Source organism: Schistocerca americana, chromosome 4 (assembly GCF_021461395.2).
Source record: "Schistocerca americana isolate TAMUIC-IGC-003095 chromosome 4, iqSchAmer2.1, whole genome shotgun sequence".
Lineage (NCBI taxonomy): Eukaryota > Metazoa > Arthropoda > Insecta > Orthoptera > Acrididae > Schistocerca > Schistocerca americana.
Genome location: NC_060122.1, coordinates 719545903 through 719556763, shown reverse-complemented (window position 1 = coordinate 719556763; position 10861 = coordinate 719545903). Strand labels below are relative to the sequence as shown.

General features: G+C 38.9%; 1 protein-coding gene across 1 annotated transcript; it reads left to right on the top strand.

The window, feature by feature from the left end:
* The first annotated feature begins 4352 nt into the window (after positions 1-4352).
* On the top strand, positions 4353-8764 carry LOC124612378 (tubulin alpha-1 chain). The gene is made up of 4 exons (XM_047140546.1): positions 4353-4528; positions 4608-4830; positions 7298-8127; positions 8361-8764. The coding sequence occupies exons 1-4, from the start codon at positions 4526-4528 to the stop codon at positions 8655-8657; spliced, it is 1353 nt and encodes a 450-aa protein (XP_046996502.1). The 5' UTR covers positions 4353-4525; the 3' UTR covers positions 8658-8764.
* The last annotated feature ends 2097 nt before the right edge of the window (positions 8765-10861 follow it).

Below are 10861 nucleotides of genomic sequence, written 5' to 3'. Positions count from 1 at the left end.
ATTCGTACATTTGCCCCAAATAGCAGTTTTCAGAATTGTGGTTGGTTTTCGTGGGATCTTAACCGTCGTTGTGAGCAGGGAGAGCAGTGGTTAGGTTAACGCTCGCAAGTGAGCTATAGGAGTAACATTCTGTGACCACAAAGAAACGCATAGGTCAGCAGGACATGTAAAATTAACTGTAAGCTTATTTCCATTTCCTGCAAAAATCAAGACATGAATTACTTTAAATCTGTTGTTGTTGTAGTCTTCAGTCGAAAGAATGGTTTGATACAGCCCTCTATGCTACTCTATATCGTGCAAGCTTCTTCATCTCCGAGTAACTGTTGCAACCTACATCTTTCTAAATCTGCTTAGTGTATCTCCCTCTACGATTTTTCCCGTCCACGCTTCCCTCCAATACTAAACTGGCGAGCCCATGACGCCTCGTAATGTATCCTACCAAACGATTCCTTCTTCTAGTCAAGTTGTGCCACAAATACCTCTCCTCCCAGTTCTGTTCAGTACCTCCTCATTAGTTAAGTGATCTACCCATCTAATCTTCAGCATTCTTCTGTAGCACCACATTTCGAAATCTTCTGTTACCTTCTTGTCTAAACTATTCATCATACACGTTTCACTTCCATGCGTGGCTATACTCCATACAAATACTTTCAGAAAAGACTTCCTGACACTTAAATCTATACTCGATGTTAACAAGTTTCTCTTTTTCAGAAATGCTTTCCTTGCCATAGCCAGTCTACATTTTATATCCTCTCTACGTCAACCATCATCAGTTATTTTGTTCCCCAAATAGCGAAACTCATCTACTACTTTGTCTCATTTTCTAATCTAATTTCCTCAGCATCATCTGCTTTAATTCGACTACTTTCCACTATCCTCTTCTTGCTTTTGTCGATGTTCATCTTGTATCCTCCTTTCAAGACACTGTCCATTCCGTTCAACTGCTCTTTCAGGTCCTTTGCTGTCTCTGACAGAATTACAACGTCGTCGGCGTACCTCAAAGTTTTTATTTCTTCTCCATGGATTTTAAATCCTACTCCAAATTTTTCTTTTGTTTCCTTTACTGCTTGCTCAATACATAGATTGAATAACATCGGGAATAGGCTACAACCCTGCCTCACTCCCTACTCAACAACTGCCTCCCTCTGTACAAATTGTAATAGCCTTCGCTCCCTGTATTTTAACCCTGCCTCCTTCAGAATTTGAAAGACAGTATTCCAGTCAACATTGTCAAAAGCTTTCTCTAAGTCTACAAATGCTATAAACGTAGGTTTGCTTTTCCCTAATCTGTCTTCTAAGGTAAGTCGCAGGATCAGCCGACAGGAGTGGCCGAACGGTTAAAGGCGCTACAGTCTGGAACCGCACGACCGCTACGGTCGCAGGTTCGAATCCTGCCTCGGGCATGGATGTGTGTGATGTCCTTAGGTTAGTTAGGTTTAAGTAGTTCTAAGTTCTAGGGGACTTATGATCACAGCAGTTGAGTCCCATAGTGCTCAGAGCCATTTGAACCATTTTTTTGAAGTCGTAGGATCCGTATCACCTCGCGTGTTCCAACATTTCTACGGAATCCAAACTGATCTTCCCGAGGTCGGCTTACCAGTTTTTCCATTAATCTGTAAAGAATTTGTGTTAGTATTTTGCAGCCATGACTTACGAAACTGACAGTTCGGTAATTTTCACACCTGTCAACACCTGCTCTCTTTGGGATTGGAATTACTATATTCTTCTTGAAGTGTGAAGCTTTTTCGCCTGTCTCATACAACTTGCTCACTAGACTTTAAATATATGATTACTATATGTAAAACCAATACTGTGTAATGTTTTATTTATTTACACGTCAAGTTCCGTAGGGCCAAATTGAGGAGCAAATGTACAAGGTCATGGAATATGTCAGTACATGAAATTACAACATAAAGGTAATAACAGACAAAAATATATGTTTATGAATCTGAAAAAGTCAGTCCATAAGTTTAAGTAAACGCAATCAACAATACAACTAGAATCAGCTTAATTTTTCAAGGAACTCCTCGACAGAGTAGAAGATGTGACCCATGAGGAAACTCTTCAGTTTCGATTTGAAAGCGCGTGGATTACTGCTAAGATTTTTGAATTCGAGCGGTAGCTTATGGAAAAGGGATGCAGCAGGTTTGATTTCTGCTGAGTACTGAGTGACAGCTGCTTTTTCTTGGGAATAAGCTAATATTGTTAACAAGAAATGACAGTAAGGAATATGTATATTGAGAGGCCAATGTCAAAATACCCCGACTCGTGAACAGGGTCGACAAGCGGTTCGTGAACTTACACTACTTATTTTCCGAACAGCCCGTTTCTGAGCCAAAAATATCCTTTTAGAATGGAACGAGTTACTTCAAAATATAATACCACACGACATAAGCGAATGAAAATAAGCGAAGTAGACTAATCTTCGTGTCGAATGATCACTCACTTCAGATACCGTTCGAATAGTAAAAATGGCAGCATTAAGTCTTTAAACAAGATCCTGAACGTAGACTTTCCACAACAGTTTATTACCTATCTGATCACTTAGAAATTTGAACGGTTCAGTTTTACTAATATTATGCCCATTCTGTGAAATTAAAACGTCAGGTTTTGTTCAGTTGTGTGTTATAAACTGTAAAAACTGAGTCTTACTGTGATTTAGCGTTAGTTTATTTTATACAAGCCATGAACTTATGTCATGAAATGCACTATTTGAAACCAGGCCAATGTTGCACATAACATCCTTTACTATCAAGCTAGTGTCGTCAGCAAACAGAAATATTTTAGAGTTATCCATAATACTAGAGGGCATATCATTTACATAAATAAGGAACAAGAGTGGCCCCAACACTGATCCCTGGGGCACCCGCCATTTAACTGTACCGCACTCAGACCCCACATCACAGCCATTTTCAACATTGTGAATAAATGACCTTTTGCTGTCTGTTGCTGAGGTAAACTCACTGACGATACATTTAACACAAAAGGTTAAACGAGTTGGGCGTAATAAATATCAACGTTGCAGCATGCAATAGGTGTTATCCTTATAAGCAGATACTTGCCATTGTCATTCCTTGTCATCAGATGATTATAGAGAAAAAGTGGGAAGGGTGTATTGCTTTATAGCGCCAAAGTTGTGCATCCCCCTGATCCAATCACATAAATGAGCAAGTATGCTTGCAGTTACCTGTTTGCATAACACAAGTAATAATGATTATGATTAACGAAGGAATTGTCATCGCATGGTAAATGAGAGTGGAGGAGGTATCAAGGGCGCCTATGCTCGGTGGAATACGGTGCAGCCAGGTGTTTTCCTGTCAAGAAAATGGCTTAAAAGCGATTTTGTGTCGGAACGGGAACTTTTTTTTATGGCTACTTACAAGTCGCAATTCGTCTTCCAAGGTATTAAAAATATTCCATACCCCCCAGGTCTAGTCCCCCTCTCCCCCCGCGCCAAACAATTTAATGCATGGGCATCCATAGGAGGTACACATCATTCTAATTAGTTCAGCAGGTAGACACGTAAATGCAAGACTTAAAAAAGGAACATGAGCATGGCTTGCAACTTAAAGGAAATAAAACTCTGCGATGTGCCTGGGCCCCTGACCGTAGTTCTAAAAATCAAAATCAGCATGAACCATATATTAACGACTGCAAAGACAGACGATTTCTGAAGTGTCGATGGTTTGAATACCGTCTGTTTCTGACGACGCGCAATTTTGCACTCTGCTTCCAGTAGCTACGTGTAGTGGTGAAAACTTTAAACTTATAGAGGCATAATTGTATCAGTGTCTAATGTTATTTACAAGACGCGGTGGTAATTGTCCCTCAGTTATACAACGTAGCACAAATGCAATTAGAAACTGACACCAAGTTGATGCGCTTCCTTCGAACGCCCTACAGTTGCGGATGTTGCCACTATTTAGTCACGCTTTAAGTGTTCCTTATACTGTTTTTATTTCTGTGTGAGTCGTCGCTGTAAAAGTGAAACTTTGTAATGAGCAGCATACACACACGTGCTATGGAAAATAAATCAACACGGTGACGTTAGTTATAAGCGCGTAATGGAAGAGAAATACTTCATTATAAGGACAATACAAACTACAGGCTTAATTTTTTGTGGATATTGATTACTTTTTTAGCCGTCTGGTGCCAGCGAAAGGCGGTCTTATAGTCACGACGTGATATTACGATCTCTTATTTTAAAAATATGAGAAATTGGAGCACAATGCAAAAATAAAGACACAAAACTAATGAATAAAATTAATGATTCACTTGAATTTGTATCTCTATTTGAAAGGACCAATGCGGAGCGAAGATACGGTAGTCGTGCTGAACATGACGTCAGGCTACTTCCAGCAACCAATCAGGGTGCCTGCCTGGCTGACGTCATAGAGGGTATAAGTACCGGCGCGTTCCAGCTAGCGTCACTGTCCGTTTGGGAAAAGCGTCGTGGTTGCTGCTCCTGAACGACTGGGTTGTTATAACGGTTTTTTGAGTGTGACTAGTGTGTTGAATATTTACCATGGTAAGTACTCAAGAGTCAATTATTAGCGTTAGGTAAAACGTTAAAAGAGTGGTTTACTAATTTCTGTGTTTTTTGACAGCGTGAATGCATCTCCATTCATGTTGGCCAAGCCGGCGTACAGATCGGGAACGCATGCTGGGAATTGTACTGCCTGGAACATGGAATTCAGCCTGATGGGCAGATGCCCTCAGACAAAACAATTGGCGGAGGAGACGATAGTTTCAACACATTCTTTAGCGAAACGGGCGCAGGAAAACATGTACCTAGGGCAGTTTTCGTAGACCTGGAACCCACCGTTGTGGGTAAGTACGCATGTTAAAGTTTGTTGTTGTTGTGGTCTTCAGTCCTGAGACTAGTTTGATGCAGCTCTTCAAATCGGCGATGTGCAATGCGCGTTCCATGAATGCTAGCAAGCTAATTTATGACTTCGTAAATATGCAAATAGTACACTGCGTGCATTAGCCCATTTGCTATGAATACGTCTGTAAAGACGCGCAAGATTAGTATATGCGTTGATGCCGTACGTAGTGGCTTTCCGTGCATTTTCCATAGGTAATGTATGGCACACGCGTGTCCGCAGTAAGCCTCCACATGATCATCGGAGACTTTTCTGTGTAATGTTTTCAGATCCTTGTGCAGTTTTGATGAAAAGTAAAACGTTGACATAAGCATTAGGCCAGGGCAATCTGTGAATGTTTATTCGGCATTCACATTCGTTGGCTTCGCCAGCTTAAACCACACGATCACCTTTCATCTTAACCAAGACCTCGGTCTACACTCAATTTAAATGGAAGGGGGGGGGGGGGGCGGCGGCGGCGGGCGGCGGCAGGGTATCGAATATGTGTTTCATAATAACTGTGTTCAAGGTAAAACGTAGTCATAGAAAGGGCATGTATTATGGTGCTACCTAAAACAAGTGAAATGTGATCGCTGTTGTAAGAATGTAAATTCTAAACGGCTGATAGAAAATATTACTGGTAGGTTAATAGAAAATATTGCTGCTAGATTTGCTGTATCTGCCGTAGTCTTCACCGTTGTTAACAGAAAGGTTCTATGTAGTACTTTTTCTACTACATTGATCACGATATATTTTGCAGCTGAGAGACATAGTTTCTTAAAGTTTGTTAAGAATAGGACTTGATAACGTTGTATCTGAAAAGTACTCCGTTATACTTAATGTTGTACGTACAATAAACGCTGCGCATATTTTTCGTTTTGATGTCTGCGTCTTTGAAAGAGGGGTCGCAATGGACGAAAAATGTACGGATACACCAGGTGTATGTGTGTATATATATACTGGGGTGGGGGGGGGTTGGTGTGTCGTTTCTGCTGTTAAGGGACAGTACTGAAACACCCAGAAAAAATATCTTAATGCATTTTTTATTGTCTGGCATACCTCCAGTCTCTTAAAATTTTTGTAAGGAGAGTTTTGGGGAAGCAATCATCACGATAGTTAACTGTTTAACCCTTCGTACTGCAGCAAATTTACTGCAGGTAATATATGTAAGTAGGATCTATATAAATGTGTCTGGTTACTATGACTGACAGCAAGTGCCCTTTCTGGCAGCATAATATGTGACCATTATTAATGTAAGCTAATGTGATCCTTCACAAATTTTATGTCTAATGCTATGGCCAATGAATTTACTTGGTACAAAAATATATCTTGTGTGGTATATAATAACTTAAAGTTGAGTATTAAAATGGCACAATATTGGAGGCATGTTAGTGGAGTATGTGCAGTGTAGTTTCGTGAAGAAACTACTGAACGTTCACACTTGTATTGCAGCCAAAAAAAAAATAATGGGGGGGGGGGGGGGGGGGAGTTAGTCACTGAATTGTAGGAAGTCTTCATAAAGCTTATTTCTTATGATTTTACTGAAGTCAATGTGGAAAATCTGGGTAAGAACACTTAGCATTAATACATACATGATAAATGTTCATTAAAATGATCATACTACACTAAAACGGCAGCATTTGCATGTGACAAGAGCTACATATGGACTTGGTCATGGAAAAAGGTACATGCTTTGGAACATAATGTTGATGATTAAGTACAATAACAAAAAAACCTTCATAAGGACATATGCCATATTCTGAATGGTTTGAGATTGGTACCTTTTTCTTGAATAACTTAAAAACTGTGGCCTCTAGAACAGTGTAAAATTAACTACTTACATTACCTACTGAAGATGCTATTTTTTATCTAGAGCTGATAGTTTGCTTGGAGAGAGTGGAAAAATAGTGCAACTGTTGGGTGACATGCATAAGCTATAGCTTAGTTTTGTAGGTCAGTTTGAGGTAGCTTCCCAGTTTGATAAACCAAAGTGTCCTGTCTCCAACTGTTTGTCTAGAGTTGCTCTAAACTGTTGTGGTGCATTGTAATCAATGAGAATGTACTGAATTATACCAAAAATAACAATGTGCATTTTGTTTTCTCTGAAGCCATTTGGAATGTGTCCATGTAGTGATATGTTCAGAACCTCAGAAACTATAACCCTTGAATGTTTCATTCTGCCTGACTAACCCTGTATGGAGCAAGCTAAATCATTTTTGGTGCCTCTGACAAATATTTAAGAACCCTAGAGCTTAAATTATCCAGCTCTTTGGCAGTTGTTCCATTGTATTAGTCATAATAAACATGACATTTGCACTTAGCTGGGAAAATAATGGATGCTGAAATTTTATATTTACTGCAATGAGTTTCTTTTGATAAATTATGCTTAAATACCATTTTTAAACTTTTCAATGGTAATTATCTTGTTGCAGATGAAGTACGCACTGGTACCTATCGGCAGCTGTTTCACCCCGAGCAGCTCATCACTGGCAAGGAGGATGCTGCAAACAATTATGCACGTGGCCACTATACAATTGGAAAAGAGATTGTGGACTTGGTGTTGGATCGCATCAGGAAGTTAGCGGATCAATGTACTGGGTTACAAGGGTTCCTTATTTTCCACTCTTTTGGCGGTGGCACTGGATCTGGCTTCACATCATTGCTTATGGAACGATTATCGGTAGACTATGGCAAGAAGAGCAAACTGGAATTTGCAATTTACCCAGCACCCCAAGTTTCTACTGCTGTTGTAGAACCATATAATTCCATCCTTACAACTCACACTACCCTCGAACATTCAGATTGTGCTTTCATGGTTGACAATGAGGCCATCTATGACATCTGTCGCCGAAACCTGGACATTGAACGCCCTACATACACAAACCTTAACAGATTAATTGGTCAGATTGTGTCCTCAATCACAGCATCTCTGCGTTTTGATGGTGCACTCAATGTTGACCTGACTGAGTTCCAAACTAACCTTGTGCCCTACCCACGTATCCATTTTCCGCTTGTCACGTATGCTCCTGTCATATCGGCAGAAAAAGCATACCATGAACAACTATCAGTTGCAGAGATTACAAATGCTTGCTTTGAGCCAGCCAATCAGATGGTAAAATGTGACCCAAGGCATGGAAAGTACATGGCTTGCTGCATGCTTTACAGAGGTGATGTCGTTCCTAAGGATGTCAATGCTGCCATTGCTACCATTAAGACGAAGCGAACAATTCAGTTTGTTGATTGGTGTCCCACAGGTTTCAAGGTGAGTTAAATATAATAGCACTGATATGCCACAAAGCTAATCTCTAGCTTTTTATAATAATTCAGTTAAATATTACAAAAACAAATATATCTTCTGGTATATTGCAGACTTGCCCACTGGGAAATAGGGACTCTGAAATGTTTTTAGATTGCATATTTGACAAATTATTTTGTATGCAAATAGATCTTTCTTCACAAGCTAGCATTAAAACAGGTTTCTTCCTCTGTTTACAGGTCGGAATAAATTACCAGCCTCCCACTGTTGTTCCTGGAGGCGATTTAGCAAAGGTTCAGAGAGCTGTGTGCATGTTATCGAACACAACTGCTATTGCTGAAGCTTGGGCCCGACTTGATCACAAGTTCGATCTCATGTATGCCAAACGTGCATTTGTCCATTGGTATGTTGGTGAGGGTATGGAGGAAGGGGAGTTCTCGGAGGCCAGAGAAGATTTGGCTGCCCTTGAAAAAGATTATGAGGAGGTGGGAATGGATTCAGTTGAAGGAGAAGGTGAAGGTGCTGAGGAGTACTGAGTGCTTAAAATGTCATTTGAATTGTATTTATACTTTTGTATGCCAGATCATTCCAAGTTTTGGTAAATGTATCATTTTCAGAACTGAATGAATTGTATTGAAGTATATTTCTGTGTATTCATTGATTGTATTTCCTGAAAGTGCCATATCCATAAACATGCTCAGTTGGAAGTAGACAGTAAAACTAAACAATCTGATTAACAGTTTTAATCGGTTCCTGGCCTGGGTAATCAGTTTTAACCCCTACATTTTTTAAAGCAAATTTTCACATGGAAGGAACCCACTTTTTTAAAAAAGTGCTAAGTGCTCTTCTTTAAAGTACGGGTCATAACACATTTACGCATGGAAATAGGAAATACCAATGATGGTCAACAGTGAAACATTAGATAGCACCGATACTCTTGCTGTAATTGAATGAATATTAGGTTTTTTAAACTGCATGGTTACGTTTCGATGCAATCTGGTGTTACATGCAAAATTGTGGTTTTTTTAAAATATTCAGGCAAGTCGTGCTTCAGAAATGTGTACTGTAACAATTTTTGAAATGAATTCTACCAAAAATTTGTTGATGGGTACTTAACCATTGTTTACTTGCAAACTGGGTGCATGTAACATGGGTTATCACAGATGTCTCGCTGCCTATTTGCGTGGCGAATTAGTGAAACATTACTGTGAAACCTCTCAAAAAAAAAAAAAAAAAAAAGAAAAAAAAAAGAAAAGTAAGTTTTGATGATGGTCTAAATTTGTTTTTGTTTCTAAGATTTTCTGTAAAAAAAATTTTAGCAATTTGATTAAAAAAAACTTAATTGTTAGTGTAAAGATTTTTAAGTGGAACCACGCACTACAGCATAAATAAAATGTAGAGGTGTCACTCTTAACATGGGTAACTTCACCTTGTCACATAAATTCAAGTAATCCCTGGTAAGGAACAAAACATAGCTTAAACATCAATTACCAAATTAACAATGACTTTTAAAGTGCATTTGTTAAAAAACAAGATTTGTGTTTGTAGTAATTAATGTATCCACATAATTAAGATTCATGTAAATCGTATCTGGAAAGTACTCTTATGGGCTTAACACTGCACACTCTGCTGCTACTGCCAGCCATGTTTCTGGCATTTACCACTGTATATATGTGCACACATCCTGACAGTTCCTGTTAGTGAGAATCTGAAATGAGAGGTAGACTTAGTCACTTGGTTTATCATGGAACTGTCAACTCATGCCAATCTAGTGCATAGCATACAATGCTTGATGTGCAGTAATACTTAGTCCCTTAATATTTACAGCTGAGATCTACAATAATTCTGTAATTTAATTTTTGGCTCATTCTAAGAAGATTGAGAAAATGCATATTTATAGAATTAGTAACAATGTCTAGCTTTTGCATAACTGAAACAAGTTTTGAAATAATTTGCCCTTAGGATGATTGGGTACCTGAGCATCCTTTCTTCAAATTCTGGGTGTGAATATGTGCCAAGCACATGCCCAAATCAAAATTTACTTCTAGTTGGCTTTCATTCTTCAGGATTTATTTTAATTGTGGGCATATTTTTGCCATTTGATTCAGTAATACAGATCCTAATCGTAACCATTCAGTTTTACTATGCAGGTTAAAATTTTGTAACATACGGAAAATATATCAAATGTCTCCTAAATGAATTTCCATTATGTGGGATTATTGCACAAGACGTAATGGCAGGGTAGTGCCAAATTAAGTAGTAATTTTAATGAGTTCAGGTGTTGGACTCATTCCTAAATAAACTTGATGTGATAATTGCCTGTATATCAAGAGGCTCAATAAGAATCGTTGATACACTATGGACTTCCTTACGCTAAATTTAAAATTTGTTAAAAATGATTTATATGCAGGTCATGGCTGAGGAAACAAACCTACATTCTTTATTTGGACAAATAGCATGCCTGCTTTAAGCTGTGCAGGTTGCTATGTATATATTTAACACTGAATGTAGCGCACTTAATGGTGCATGTTTCACTGCCGGGCTAGGCACATGGCTTTGCTGTTGCTGCTGATGGCCCCACGGTGTGAGGTGCGCAGTTCTGCTGCAGGTGCTAGTTGCTACAGCAGTGAAAGACAAGGAAAAAGTTTGTAAGTGAAAGCAATGTAATTGTTGTCAAAGATTTTTAGTTTTGTTTTCACTTTATATACCTACTACATGGAGCTGCAGCCCAGATATCCAG

Excerpts from the sequence above, each read along its gene's own strand:
- LOC124612378 (XM_047140546.1), top strand. Across the intron at positions 4,831-7,297 it reads CCTGGAACCCACCGTTGTGG|ATGAAGTACGCACTGGTACC; the intron begins GTAAGTACGCAT and ends ATCTTGTTGCAG. Across the intron at positions 8,128-8,360 it reads GGTGTCCCACAGGTTTCAAG|GTCGGAATAAATTACCAGCC; the intron begins GTGAGTTAAATA and ends CTCTGTTTACAG.